The following is a 15274-nucleotide window of genomic DNA, read 5'->3' as shown; positions in this document are numbered from 1 at the left end:
TCTTGCACCTGTTGCTGAGAATGCTCATAGGAGGATCTTGGTTTGTGTTCTACTGAAGAAACAAAGTCACCTACATCTTGGATGCCCTGGGGGTAAGCAGATGAACATCAGATTCTCATTTTTGGGTGAACTATTCCTTTAAATCATCTTAAGACACTTCCACTTCTGTGGAATAAACCATTTAGAAATTAAGTTTTAGTGCTTCCAGATAGGTCTGGTTACAAAAGTTCTCTCACCGTCAAAGATCTTTATGACCTGCTGCCTGATGAAGGATCTTAAGTCATCATAGTTTACAACAGCCTGGAAAAAATACATACAATGTTAAGTTTAAATATTCATATTCATTTATATATATATATATATATATATATATATATATATATATATATATATATATATATATATATATATATATATACTGTTCTGCAAAACAAGATTTTTCCATCATCCACTAAAAATAACTGGACAGACAACATAAGCCTAATTTATTTATAAATGCCCACCCTCATGTTAAAGATATGGTGGATAAGGAACATAAAAAAACAAACAGTGATTCTTAAAGTAGTTACTGTTCTACATGATGCTATAGTTGTCATTTACTGTTTCTGTCAGTTAATAAACTCTCTCAACCAGGCTGTGCAGTGTGTACCATCAGTGAAATAGCCTCACATCATTCCCTGGGATTCCTGGTGGTCCGCTGGCACCAGCTGGTCCAGGTGAACCAGGGCTTCCCCTCTCACCACGAGGTCCGACTGGTCCTATGATCCCTTCTGGTCCTTTGGAGCCAAAACCAAAGCCTCCTCCTGGTGGGCCCGGACGACCTCGCTCTCCCGGAGGTCCCCTTTGCCCTGCAACTCCTGCTTCGCCCTGGATAGGATCAAAGGAACAGCTGTGATTTACTACACAGGTGATTCTAGGACAATGACCACGGGATACTCAATGATCCCTGTAATAGCACCGCATAATAGGTTTTATATAGAAATTCATGCTCAGTACTACAGTATACAGTCCACAAAATAAAATCTTCAAGGTCCATCCCATCTACTTCTTTAATGATAAGGGTGACATACAGTATGAATACAGTGAATGCTAATGTTTTGGCTTATAATATAATTCTTGTTTGCATTCAGATGTGATTTTCTACTTCCTGAAAAGTCCTCTGCTGATTATGTACAGTATGTTTTTATAACAATTCTTGTAAATTAGCTATTGATTAATCAATGCTGTCCAGTCAGGGTAGACTGCAGACGGGTGAGGGGTAGCTTTAATGTCTTGTATTGTAGCTTGTCTTTGCTTTGAAAATACTGGGGGGAAAAAATCGATGTGACAATACAATGTATTGTATATGCATGGTTCTTTATGTACAATGTATCTTACAATGTATTTTAAGGTTCTGTTCCATTGCACCTTCACTTTTATTCAGATTTAATGAAAACAATTCCATTGTTTCCTTAAAAAGGTCCATATTAACCATGTAAACTAATTTCATCTTACAGTATGCATACAATAGTACACATATAATAGTAATAATACAATAGTAAACTTATTTTACTGTTGTTAACCCCAGTTTAATGGGATTTTTTTTTCTGAATTTATGATATGGCCTGAAAAAAAATGCATAAATTCTTCAGAAACACTTCTGGACATTAAATAAGTTTTTTATTTTATTTTTTTTATTCATTTACCAAATCGCACTATTGAACTCAAAATAGCTGAGCAGTGATATTTTAGAATTATTACTATGCTATTATTGTATTTAATAATATATATATATATATATATTTGATTTTAAGTTTTATTTAAGTTTTAGTAGTTTAGTTTTTTTATTACTTAATTGTATCTTTTTGATACAATGAAATGAAATATATATATATATATATATATATATATATATATATATATATATATATATTTTTTTTTTTTTTTTCTTTTTCCAGTTTTCGCAACTTTAGTACGTACAGCTATAAAGATATTTTATTTACTTGCAAAGTTAACATTTCTTACATTCATTTGTTCCATCTAATATCAAATTATTATTATATTTAATTCAAGGAAGAATTATTATAATTTTTTTTTAACTAAAATTCATGGCTTATTTAGAAAATGGCCTAAAAAAAAAAAAAAAAACTATTGGCTTCTTTCTCTTTGCACTTCATATCTACTTTTTTTGTGGATATATATTTAGTCAATGCAGTTTATTATTATGCTTTCAGTTTACTTATATAAATTACAGTGTTGTCTAATTTTATGGGTTAGAATGCAAATTAATGCTAATAGTTACATATTTAAAAAAAAAAAAAAAAAAACACTGCCCCCCAAATATCTTCAAATGTAGCTAGCAACTTTTTGCTCACGGTTTGTAAAGTAGGATATTTTTAATACTTAACAGTTTCAAGGAGCATACCCAACACTAATGTAGCACTTGTAGCAGTCTATATAGAGCAAGTCATTTGTTTACACATTAAAGGGCTTCTGCTAATGGGTCGGGGGAAAAGCACAGCTCTCATCTCATTCACTCCTAAACTTCAGTGTCTGCCAATGCTGTCCTGTCAGTGACAGATAGAGGCTCTTCTATAGCTTTATTATGGAGCATAATGGTGTCACTATGTAAGCTGAGAGTGGTGTTCAAACAGGCTACTGTGGCAGATGAGGGAGGAAAAAACAAAAGAGTGAAGGCAACGTGAGGTTAGATAACAAGCTCTTGTGATTGCAGATGGACCCACCTGACAACTTCATTGAACAAATGGAAGCAAAAACTAACAAGATGTGTTGAGCACACTTCGATGGGAGGGGAAAACTATCTCTTATGCCTGAATAAGATGTATCCAAATGCATGTGAAAAGACATTATAACAGAGATGTGAGAACAATGCATCTTACCTTCTGTCCCGATGGACCAGATTCTCCTGGCAGGCCTGGGGCTCCCTGCAGTTACAAATAATTACAGGAGTGAAACTGGGATAAATAGTAGAAGTTTTGCAGTAATAATCAGAAGAATTCCAAATATGACAGCTGGGAGTTATCTTTGTTATTCAGAAGTCTGTGTTGTGTAAAAACCTAATTAAAAAAATAATAAAAATAAAAAAAATAAAGAAAATGATGTGAGCAAAATTATACATTTTTTATCTGTGCATGTAAAAGTAATATAAGTAATAATAATAATAAAGTGCATATAAAAGTAATTTAGCAGTTAAAATGTCCAATGATCAAATAAACACTTCAGTTCTTTGGAATTAAGGTTTAATCAGACAGATTTTGAAGTTGCATATTGTGCATAAAAGTTGTATACAGGAGCAAATCAAAGGAGATACTTACATCTTTACCTGCTGCTCCGTCACTTCCTGGTTCACCCTACAAAAAACAAAACAAGGACAGAAAAAGGTTTAAAAGAATAATTTAATTAGACACTATAAATATTTACTTATAAAAATATTATGGTAAACCAACTTTAGGTACTAACCATCAGCCCTGGATGTCCTGGGAGCCCTGGTGGGCCAGGTAATCCAGACTGTCCTCTCTCTCCTGCCTCACCTTTTTCTCCCTTAATGCCCTGGTAAAGAGAAAGATGATACAGTAAAGAATCCAACAATTAAAAACATCTCTGAGATATTATTTGTTTTAGAAGACTTTTGCTCACCACTCCAGGTGGCCCTATTGGTCCTGGTGGTCCTGAAGATCCAGCAGCACCCTAGAAATTTCCAGTTTAAAGTGTTAATTTAAAGTGTTAATTTATTCTCAAGTGGTTTATCTGTACTCTACCATTTAAAAAATTGAGGTCAGTAAAATTTCTTGTCAAGAAATTAATACTTTTATTGAGCAAGGATGCATTAAACAGATTAAAAGACAAAGGCATTTAAAATGTTACAAAATATTTATATCTCAAATAAATTATTTTATTAATTTTTGCTTTTTCTATTCATCAAAGAATCTTTTTTCAACACCAAAATCAGCATAATTGAATGATTTCTGGAAGGATCATGTGACACTCAGTACTGGAATAATGACAGCTGAAAATTCTAATTTGTCATCACAGAAATAATAGACATATTCAATTAGAATATGGCTATTTTAAATTGTAATACTGTTTCACAATATTACTGTTCTCTTGGTCAAATTCTTTGAACTTCTGTCAATTAAAAAAAATATCCTGCCAACCCCAAACTGTTGAATGGTAATGTAAAAACCAAAAAAAAAAATGAGTAGATAACAAGATATTTTAAATACTCACCACATGTCCTGGAGCTCCAGGTGGTCCTTGTGGTCCAGAAGGACCAGGATCTCCCTTAGATGTGAGTAAAAAAGTTTTTACTTATCAAGACGTGTCAGATTGCAATTTAAAGCACAATGTGAATACTGTAAGTTCTCAACATTGCCGTAAAGGAAACCATGTTATATTATATTATAGACATAAGTGTTAACTGCCTTCTAACTAATGGAGCAACCGTTTAAAGAGAATATTCCTGAATGCATTAGATATTATAAGTATGTCTCTTCATCTCCACTCTGTGGATAGAAGATTGCAATGGCTTGGCACAAGAAAGATCCAACTCTATCTCACTTATGAGTATTGAGGTTTGTTACTGCCACAGTAACATGACAATACATATTAGGTTTGTACAATGGGATCATTCGTTAGTGATATGTTGGCCAAGCATTTTCATCCGTGCTTGCTTACGAAGTATGGTAATGGTCTAAGGGTGCAGAAACCTATTTTCAAAGCACTCTTTCATTATCTGAAATCTTTAGGGCATTTGTAAGGAAATCTATAGCACATTTAAAGGTTCAGTGGAAACATATCTAAGAGAAGACAGCTTACCTCTAGACCAGGCCTTCCTGCTGCTCCAGCAGGTCCCTGGGGTCCTCTATCTCCCTACAGATAACAATGAAGAGTGGGTGATGTAAATTAAAAGATAAAGAGATATGTAAAAAAATACAGACTGTTGTGTGTAATTTCTGCTTTGCTGGTAGTGCCAAATGGAATTGGAAAAATAATGATTGTTTCCAAAAAGTTTTCCCATTGTTTGGGATAGCGTTCCAAACTTACACCACAGACTGAGTAATTCAAACACATGCACAGAACAATGTGCAAATGCAGTTACTTTTGCTCATTAAGAGAAAGCATTTGAACATCAAAAACATCACAGGCATCAGCTTTAAAGACAGGATCAATGGAAATAGTCATTTTATTCATTTATGCACTACACATTTCAAATAGAAATAATGACAAGGCTATGAAACCCAAAGAAAAGCCTCGTACTTTCATTCCTGGGAGACCTGTGTGTCCTTTGATGCCCTTGAAACCCTGGAATGAGAAACAGTTATTCAAAAAAGCCTTTTCCAATCAGAGAAAATTCAAGTCAAGCTCCTCCTTGGAGATGCCTAATTAAAGTTGACTTTGTTCTTTGTTTCAGTCTTTGTTCCAACTGTTGATTTTGGTATTCATGTGTCACTGATAAAATCTACAAAGAACTTGGAAAGTGAAAACGAAGAAATAAAATATGGCACGGTTAATACCAGCATTCCCCTGGGTCCAGCAGGGCCAGGCACTCCTGGTTCACCCTGTTTAATTGCAAGAATAAAACACAGTTAGAAAAAGTAAAAACAGAAAATAAGATAGAAACATAAGAATTATATATTATAAGTATATATTATACACATTATACATTATGTGTGTGTATATATATATATATATATATATATATATATATATATATATATATATATATATATTTTTTTTTTTTTTTTTTTTTTTTAATATATAATAATATAATAATAGTATTTTTTATCTTCTCTGACCCTTAAACCTGGTTTTCCATCTTTGCCATCAAGTCCTTCCATCCCAGGTGGCCCCTTTAAACAGACAAAACGCAAAACAATATGATTAGTTTGTGAAAGTTTTAATTGTGTACGGACACTAGATAGGCTGAATGTCTGCTATAAAAGGTGTCTATCCAGAGGATTCTGAGACTCACAGGCATGCCTGGGGACCCGGGAGATCCTGGGGGACCTGTAGGTCCCTGTTGGCCCTGAACTCCAGCACCACCCTAAGGGAGTAGATAAAGTAAGGGTGAGTGCATGATAGAGAAGAATCTAAAATCCACAAGTCAAGCCATTTAATGACTACAGCATGGTATGTCAGAGCGCTTGTTTGTGAAAGTGACCATAAGTGATAAAGCATATGAATGCAAATGATGAGTCATTAATCAAATGTCATTGCTCATGTAAGGATTTATTTCCAGCATAAGCGAGGAATTGTCAGTATGTTGTATAATTTATCAATGCATGTTCAGGCATTATAGTACTGTCACTTGCCTTCTCAGCTTGTGGCCCTGGAGGGCCCGGAGAACCTGCTTTTCCTGGGAAACCTGGAGGACCCTGGAGACATGAAGGCAACAGTAAGACATCAGGCTTGTTCCATTAGCGTATTCAGAGAAATTAGGCTTATTTCAGAATTAAAGTCAAAATTAATTGCACTTTGGGATCCATTTCACTTCTATAATGATGTTTTTTGCTGGAAACAGTAGGGAAAACTATGAAAGAAAGATGACTGATAATGACTGAAGACCCACCGGTTGTCCTGGGAATCCTTGAGATCCTTGGAAGCCCTGTGAACAAAAGATGCAAGAACTGTTGTTATGCGCACTCCATAGTGTAATCACAAAGAACAAAATTAAGATGTTCCACCTGGGAATTTATTGAGTAAATACACAATTTTATAAATATTTATTTTCCAGAAAAAAACAGGTATATTTTTAACACACTTCTTAAATGTTGGGCTTGTAAATTAGAAGACACAAACAGAACATCTTGCTCAAAATAGTGTGAAATCAACGAATAAGGTATCATAAGAATGTGATATCAAGAGATATGACATATATAGAAACATTAGAGAACAATAATTGTCAATTTATCAGTAACATGCTTTCATACCTGATCTCCCTTTGGTCCCACGGGTCCCGCTGTTCCAGCTTCCCCTTTAAGACCCTGCCAGTCAAGCAAACATACAGTACACCAAAAACTGTTTTGAGAACAATGTTGAATCTTTGTAAGAAATAAAATCAAAGAAAAGAACAAAAAAAAGTTTTTCACAATGAATCTATAAAACGTTTGAAGCTTGTTTGTTTGATCTGAGAGCTATTTCTCACAAAAAGAATACACAAGGGAATCTGGCTTATAACATATATACCGTGCATGATTATCAGCCAGCCATCCAAGATAAACGTAAGGGTTTGTTTTGAAAAACCCAGTGATAAAAGACAAAATAGTGAAGTGCAGTCGAGGGTCACGACTTCAGGTAATATATAGAGCTGAATAAAGGCATTAAAACTGGATGTTTACTCACTGCAGGGCCCACTGGTCCTTGATAACCTGGAGATCCCGGTGGACCCTATATAAAAAAAGTGCAAAGTTTCAAAAATTGTTTACCAAGTCATTATAAGATTTCCTGTGTGAATGCTGCTGTGTGGCTTGAACTCCTAAAGGAGAGTCAAAATAAAAGGTTGAGGTGTTTTGGAAAGTGTGTATTTTTGTGCAACAAGTATATCTTTCGATAGTTTGGGGCTAGTAAGTGTTTTTTTTAATTTTTTTTTAAGAATACTTGTATTCAGCAAGGACATTTTAAATTGATCAAAATTACACTTTTATTTTGTTACAAAATCTTATATTCTAAATAAATGCTGCTCTTTGTTTTCTGTTTTAATATATTTTCGGTCGTATTCTTTCACAAAATCACTGTTTTAACTGTATTTTGATCAAGTACAATTATTAAAGACAAGTGTTGACAAAGTATTGATATGAAATAGTCAGATCCCATTACAAATGGATGATCTGGATACTAGAAGTTTAAGACTGTTTAAAGAGTGCATTCTTACCGAATCTCCTTTCTGCCCTGAGGTTCCTGGACTGCCACGCTCTCCTTTAAGGCCCTGGAAAAACAGCATAATGATTTTAACCCAAGAATCAAACATTTATAACTTATACTACATGTCACAAAACATAAATATATGCTTTTTCAGCATCTGGTCAGTTGGACAAGATGTTTAACACCACTTACAGGAAGTCCAGGTGGTCCATTGGTTCCAGGATAGCCAGGATTTCCTGGTGGACCCTTTGTGAAAATAATAAACATACCTCAATAATTTAGCAAACTGTCATGGACTCCTTTTTAGTATATATTACTCACCTGTTCACCTTTCTGTCCTGGAAGTCCATCTGTCCCTCTTTGACCTTGTTGACCCTATGTTTAAAAAAGACATTAGCTACACAACCAGCAAAAATGCAAATTAAAGCATTTTAAATCTATTTTATATCTATATCAATTCTATTCCATTTCACATCATCGTGATCTTAACAGCAAAACAAAATAGTTAATACACCTGCCAAAGCCTGGCATTTATTTTCTAAGCGAGGGCTGAAAGTAAGGGAATGAATTAATGAATCCTTCTTTCCTGCCATCTGTATTCCAGGAACAGAGAAATGATGCAGACTTATTGTTTCTATTGTTTTTACGTTTATAGTCATGGAACAAAACATGCCTATTAGCTACTGCATGCATAATGAAAAAGAGAATGAGACCTGAGCTGAATCTCATATCGGATAATCCCTCAGTAAATGCATCCTGAGAAGATACAACACTTTAAAGACAACGGTTTAAAGATTTTACTTAATCGATTCGATACATTTCCCTAAATTAAGGACATTGCTCTTAAAGCAGTTAACATAGAGATGGCAACAGTAACAAAACCTATTCCCAGACAGACTGTTCTCATACTAATAATATTTTACTTTTTCTAAATGCATTGACATTCGTTAAAATCGACAGAAAAAAAAGTACATTTTAAAACATTCTTTTTCTTTTTTTTTTCTGAGGATTTTTCAGCATGGTCAAGGACAAATGGATTTCAACATCATAAAGTCTTTCCCTTAAGAAAAATACAACTGCACAAATAATACAAATTAATTTAAGAGTTGCCGGCAGCAGTTTTGTAGTCTCAGATCTGCTTCATGGGTGTTAAATCATTAAGTGCATTGCTATGTCTAGCAGGGGGATTTGATCTCACTGGTTTAACTTTAATTTAATTTAAGTATCATTAATGAACACAGTCTGTTCTAAACTCGCAGCACAGGTTAAGCCAGACCACTTCAACAAACAAAGTTGTGTAATTGTCACAGATTCAGTGTTTAGACTCTTCAGGAACTTAATAATAGCTCACTTACAGTTGCCTCTGCACATTAAATGGAAATAGAAGAGGGAGTATTTGGCTTCATCTTTAAATAAAAAGGAAAAAAGAAAAAAGTATCCCTCCACTGGCTGTCTCTTTTGCCAATGTCCTTCTGTTATTTCCCTGAATCTTGCTGACTGCACAGTCTCCACAGCGGTTCGGTTATATATCATTCTATTAGAGGATCAATTCCACAGAAAATTTCAACTTGGAAAACACTGGCCTACTGTAAATCTTTATTTTCAGTTTTTCCGTGCTAATAGGAAAATAAAAAAAAACTGCACAAAATCTATGCCGCTGAGTTTGTTGTTTCAAACAGATTCGATTGAAGCAAATTAAAGAAAGTCACATAGAGCTCACAAAGCATATAGCTGGACAACATTAAAATAGAAATCAATTCTAGCTCAGACTCAATTCATCAGTAAGCCCAAATCTTTGCTAAAACATGCCGTTCAAGGTGTTGCAAAAGAACTGTCAGCAGCACAGACACAATGGCTATGGAGAGATAATTGAACAAGCACCACAGCAATCCAGCTTTATTTCTCTGTTATGACATTCATCGGGCGCACGAGAGAAGATGGGCTGGTTTTCTGAGGTAATTAAACATCTACATTGTTTGTCTGAGCTGATCGTGAGTTGGCATGCTTTGACTTACAGACAGTCCAGGAGGCCCTTGAGGACCAGGGAAACCAATATTGCCCTATAAAAGAATGATAATAAGAGAGCAACAGTTAGAAATATTTTCATCTATTATGGACAAAAACAAGAAACAAACAAACACAAGCAATCCTGTCACACATGCATCCCATACATCCTCTTCATTTCTTCATAGTCATGCAGCGTGTTTTACTTGGTTTTGAATACTTGGTACTAGTAAAGTGTGACAAAACTGTACTACTCAACAGAACTGAAAACCAAAAACTATTTGATTGGTTAACTCCACAACACTAAGTGGATCACGATCGACATTCGATGGGTTTCAGTGAGTTTGTTGCTTTTTGTTGTCAGAGTAGTAATTGATACTAATACGTCACGGCTATTGAAGGATGAGATATTCTTGAAATCAAAAAGCGAAAACAAAAAGCTTTAATTTAAAAAAAAAAAAAAAAAAGATAAAAATCCTCCCCAGCCAGGCACAAAGTGTTAACTCTCATTTCCATGTTGAAATTAGGTTAGGCCTTGTTGGAAACCATTATGCCATTCTGAGCCAAAACAGTAGGGGCCTCTCTAACCTCACAGCAAAGAGTAAGAAATACACTGTTCTCCCTTATTGGTCCATTCTAACTGAGAAAACTGAACCTAAAAGAAAATGGTTTGTGCAAACAAACACTGCATTGTGGGGTTAAATGTTAGTGACTAGATGAAGGCATGCAGAACAGTTCACTGCTTGCTGTACTTCTGAAACAAGTGCTCAGCATTGGTTTGTCTCTATATGATACAGACTGTACTCTGAAAGCCATCTGGGGCTACTGTCACCCAGTCTCAGTTTATAAGAAAAGAGGGCTAAAAAGGCAATCCTGCCAGAAATGACCTTTTAGAAGACAATCTGAGGCATAACAGGCAAAGTAGAATCTTACCGGGGTTCCAGGAAGACCAGCAGGTCCTCGTTCACCTCTAGGACCCTACAATGGACAGAGACAAGGATAATGTTATATAGCATACAGCATTATAACTATATACTATATATATATATATATATATATATATATATATATATATATACACACACACACACACACACACACACATATATCAGTGCTGGGCAACAATTAAAATTTTAAATCACGATTAATTGCATGGTTTTCTGCGGTTAATCATGATTAATTACATTATGCACAAAATTCAATAATGCATTAAAAAGTAGTGTATTGTGCATTTTTTTTTTCATTTAAAAGTACTGCTATATGAACAACAGTGCAATAACATTTGGTTTGCAAACACTTGCAAAACAAATAATGTGCTTTTTTTTACAGAAGTATTTCTTTTACATAGTAGCAGTTAAAATATTTCTTGTAAATCTCTTCTTGTAAAACTTAAAACATTAATGCAATCAAATTAAATATAAAACAAGTAATTTGCCACTGCCAGGGTATTAACCTTTTTATAGAAAATATTTTATAGTTTGTTATAGTATAATATATATATAGTTGTTATAGTATAATATATATTGTTTGTTAAAACAAGTTATGCTCAGAGTCCAGAGCCTTGATCATAACATTATAACGGGCACCTTCCTGTTAGAGACCTGCACGATCGCTGGACCCATCACCCATGAGTGCGGGTGGGTAGAGACTCATGGATGTGCGGGATGCAGGAGAATAAGGATGTGCTCACACTAGTCAATCTTAACTGTTCCCGAGTGCGTTTGACCCCCAAAGCCCAGTTCGTTTGACTAGTGTGATTGCTCCGTGTTCCACTCGTGCTGGTTCGGCTGGAAGAGGTGGGCCGGAGCACGGTTCAGTTATATAGTATATAGATCACCCCTCCTGTGACCCATGGGTTGTCTGTTTATTCAGAGCCAGTGAGCAACGGACTTTCATAAAAAAAAAAAAAAAAATTTAAATGTAAAAACAAATTGACGGTCTTAATCAATTAATGCTACTTTGTTAATTTGATGCGATTAAATATGACAAAATGTGTTACAATTTACTTATAGCAGTACAATGAACAGTTGATATTGTGTTTTAATAAAGTTTGTTTTTGCTCAATTTTGCCAACCTAAACAGATTTAAAGCCACAAAAGAACAGTTGTGATTACTGAGTGAAAAATCCAGTTGTTTCATTACTGAATAAATCCATGGTATTGAAGGAATCGGGTGAACAAATGATTCAGTGACCCATTCATAAAGAAAGTAACTTGCTTCATTTCAGAACAAATCAGTTACTTCAATATTCATTTCTATGCCCATGTAAAACCCATTAATCTCATAGCATTATTTATGCTATTCTAAGTGCAGTGTAAATGCATTCACACCACCTCTAAAGAGTCTGTGTAAATATACCTAAATGCCACTTCAGATGGCCACACTGTAGCTATATGTGGTGCATATGTGTACGCCATCTATTTTGAATAAAATCGTTTTTTGATTCTGTTCTGAAATAAATAGTAGCTGACGACAATGACTAAGACCAGGCTGAAGTCTCTGCCAACTGTTTGCATCAGCAGTGGACTGAATGAACATGAAGTAATCCTACTATGCCTAGCGCCCACATACTTGTCTTCCAGCAAATCAGTTAGGAAAACTGGACAAACATTACATCACCTAATTAATATTCATGAGTCGAGAAGATAAGGTTTTATAAATGTGTCCATCACCTTTTCAGATTCCTAAGCCTCTGATAACATAAATCTGGGATAGAACTGATGGCAGAATTTGAGTGTGCTATATATATTGGCTTATAATATCATTATAGTATTGTGTTGTTAGCTTTGCAACAGTTAGGATGCAGCAGAGCTCTTGTATCCTCTCTAACAGGCAATGGTAATAATGAAACTCAGCAAGGTCTCTCACCAGCTCTCCTTTGACCCCTGGGGTCCCTGGGAATCCAGGCATCCCTTGTGCACCAACGCACTGACCACCGTTACCCGTCTAAAAACATTGAGCAGACATGAAGGGTTGCAATCAGGAAATGCTTAGACAATTCGATAAGAAACACAAATATAATATAAATATAATATAAAATAATATAAAATATATACAAAAATTTATTTGAAATGCATTTATTTTGTGCTAAGCGTAATATGAATGTATTTACATATTTATGTGCTTAAATAAAATACCCTGCAATTGTACTTTTAGTATACTAAACTGGCATACATAAAGTCAGCTGAATTGAAACAACTAATTTTGTTCTTGATGCACTTAAATTGTGCAGAAGTAGTGCTGAAGACCAGTATATTTGATTTTACTAAACTTTTAATTGATCAAACTTACATGTATTTGTATTTTTTAATTGGTCATCATAACTAAGATCATTCAAAGATTATTTTTGTGCCAGATAAATACAGCTGAATGCAGAATTAAAAAAAAAAAAACATGTCTAGTGATATATTTAAAATAGCTTGAATGTAAATAGCTATGACTGTAGTTGAACTGTTTACATTATGAGTTAGATTGTAGCTTGGGATGCTTTCCTATCACTGTTTTATGCAAGTGTAAAAGGAGCACTAACCAATCGGCCCACAAACTTACAGGCACACTTGGTGTTTCCTCTCTCTGTGGTCTCTGTGTCTCTAGACACTGTAAAGTTGATCATAGAAATTCAGTAGGTTTAGTACTATATGTTCTAGCATGTTCAAAACCACTGTAGAAATCAAACAGCATGCCAAACAGAAAGCATAAAACAAGTGAACACATCAATGTTATCAACACAAACCCACACCCTGTCTAATACCAATCACATCATCCATCATTCATCCCTCTCACCCCTTCGCATCCTTCTGAGGGTACAACCCCAGGCTTGCCCTGATCTCCCTTCTCGCCCTTAGCACCAACCATGCCGGGCACACCTGGTAGACCTGTGGAGCAATCGCCACAGCCCTCCTACAGTGAAGCATACACATGACACAAAAACATGTGTACTCACTGCAAGAAGCAAATGAACAATAAAACATAGCATCTGCATGCAATTATAAGTGAATAGTGTTACTGCATTAAAGAGTAAGAAAGTACAGACAGTCTGAAGAAGGTGTGTGAAATTTAAACGGGATATTTTGCTAACAGTAAAAAACTGTGCTCTCACATTCCAGCTTGAAAGAGTAGGAATGCAAGAATCCAAATAACTTCAGCTTAAAGAATGTCTCAGACTTTAAAGAAGGTTTTAAAGCCAAAACACTAGGGTTTGCAAAATAAATGATTTTCCAACTCTGAACCAACTCTGACTCAAACAGCAAACATTTATCATTAGGACATGGGTAAAAAAAGACTTAAAAAAGATTTACAATTATGTTTTAAGTGTCTTATTTTATATATATATATACATCCGACAAAACATCTAAATAAAGTTTAAAACATCTTTAATGCACCTGCCAATTTTTTTTTTTTTTCAACATCAAACATGAGAACATGTTCTAAAACTTTTAATGCTCTAAAATAATTGGTTAGCTCAAACTAATTTATGGCACAAATTAATGTAATTATGCTGCAAAAAATTATATATTAAAACAGCATCTAGATAAAACAGGATAAGAAGTTTAATTTTGTTCAAACATTTGGGGTCAGTAAGAATTTATTTATTTTTAAATATATTTTTTTATTTCACATAAATTTAGCAAAATATTTTTATTTTAGCATGAATGCATTATTGTTTCCACAAAAATATCAAGCAGCACAATTATTATCGCTGATAATAATAAGAAATGCTTCTTGTGCACCAAATTAACATATTAGAATGATTGCTGAAGCATCATGTGACAATGAAGACTGGAGTAATGGCTGCTGAAAATTCAGCTTTGGAATTAATTATGTTTTCAAATTTTATTTAAATAAAATATATATTTTTTTTATGAAATATTATTTTAAAACGTCATTTTACTGCATTTTTTATCAAATAAATGCAACACTGTTTAGCATTAGAGACTACAAATTCTTATCAATCCCAAACTTTTGAACGGTAGTTTGAATAAATAAATATATTTTTAATAGATTTGCCATGTAAGAATCATAAACTATGTATATACATTAATATGGTTGTATACTGTACGTATATGAAATGTGTCAGGTACTCGATTTTATGCAATATGCAACAGGGGGTTTCCTGCTTCATCTCTCTATCTCTATCTATAGGGGAAGTCGTGGCCTAATGGTTAGAGAGTCGGACTCCCAATCGAAAGGTTGTGAGTTCGAGTCCCGGGCCGGCAGGAATTGTGGGTGGGGGGAGTGCATGTACAGTTCTCTCTCCACCTTCAATAACATGACTTAGGTGCCCTTAGGAACCCCCAACTGCTCCCCGGGCGCCGCAGCATAAATGGCTGCCCACTGCTCCGGGTGTGTGCTCACAGTGTGTGTGTGTGTTCACTGCTCTGTGTGTGTGCACTTTGGATGGGTTAAACGC

At 34.7% G+C, this 15274-nt stretch overlaps 1 protein-coding gene across 1 annotated transcript in view; it reads right to left on the bottom strand.

Moving 5' to 3' along the window:
- Positions 1-15274, bottom strand: part of col16a1 (collagen, type XVI, alpha 1) — a 68400-nt gene that overhangs the window by 3799 nt on the left and 49327 nt on the right. The window contains exons 45-68 of the mRNA XM_059556456.1: positions 13648-13764; positions 13414-13461; positions 12733-12810; positions 10798-10842; positions 9876-9920; positions 8182-8235; positions 8053-8106; positions 7871-7924; positions 7342-7386; positions 6930-6983; positions 6569-6604; positions 6312-6374; positions 5972-6043; positions 5796-5849; positions 5514-5558; positions 5257-5301; positions 4816-4869; positions 4228-4281; positions 3637-3687; positions 3460-3549; positions 3315-3350; positions 2880-2924; positions 670-867; positions 237-300 (exon numbers count right to left, since the gene is read on the bottom strand). Of these exons, the coding sequence (XP_059412439.1) occupies positions 237-300; positions 670-867; positions 2880-2924; positions 3315-3350; positions 3460-3549; positions 3637-3687; positions 4228-4281; positions 4816-4869; positions 5257-5301; positions 5514-5558; positions 5796-5849; positions 5972-6043; positions 6312-6374; positions 6569-6604; positions 6930-6983; positions 7342-7386; positions 7871-7924; positions 8053-8106; positions 8182-8235; positions 9876-9920; positions 10798-10842; positions 12733-12810; positions 13414-13461; positions 13648-13764 (1501 nt within the window). The remainder of the gene's footprint in view (positions 1-236; positions 301-669; positions 868-2879; positions 2925-3314; positions 3351-3459; positions 3550-3636; positions 3688-4227; positions 4282-4815; positions 4870-5256; positions 5302-5513; positions 5559-5795; positions 5850-5971; positions 6044-6311; positions 6375-6568; positions 6605-6929; positions 6984-7341; positions 7387-7870; positions 7925-8052; positions 8107-8181; positions 8236-9875; positions 9921-10797; positions 10843-12732; positions 12811-13413; positions 13462-13647; positions 13765-15274) is intronic.

Source organism: Carassius carassius, chromosome 8, assembly GCF_963082965.1.
Source record: "Carassius carassius chromosome 8, fCarCar2.1, whole genome shotgun sequence".
Lineage (NCBI taxonomy): Eukaryota > Metazoa > Chordata > Actinopteri > Cypriniformes > Cyprinidae > Carassius > Carassius carassius.
This window is presented reverse-complemented; position numbering and strand designations above follow the sequence as displayed.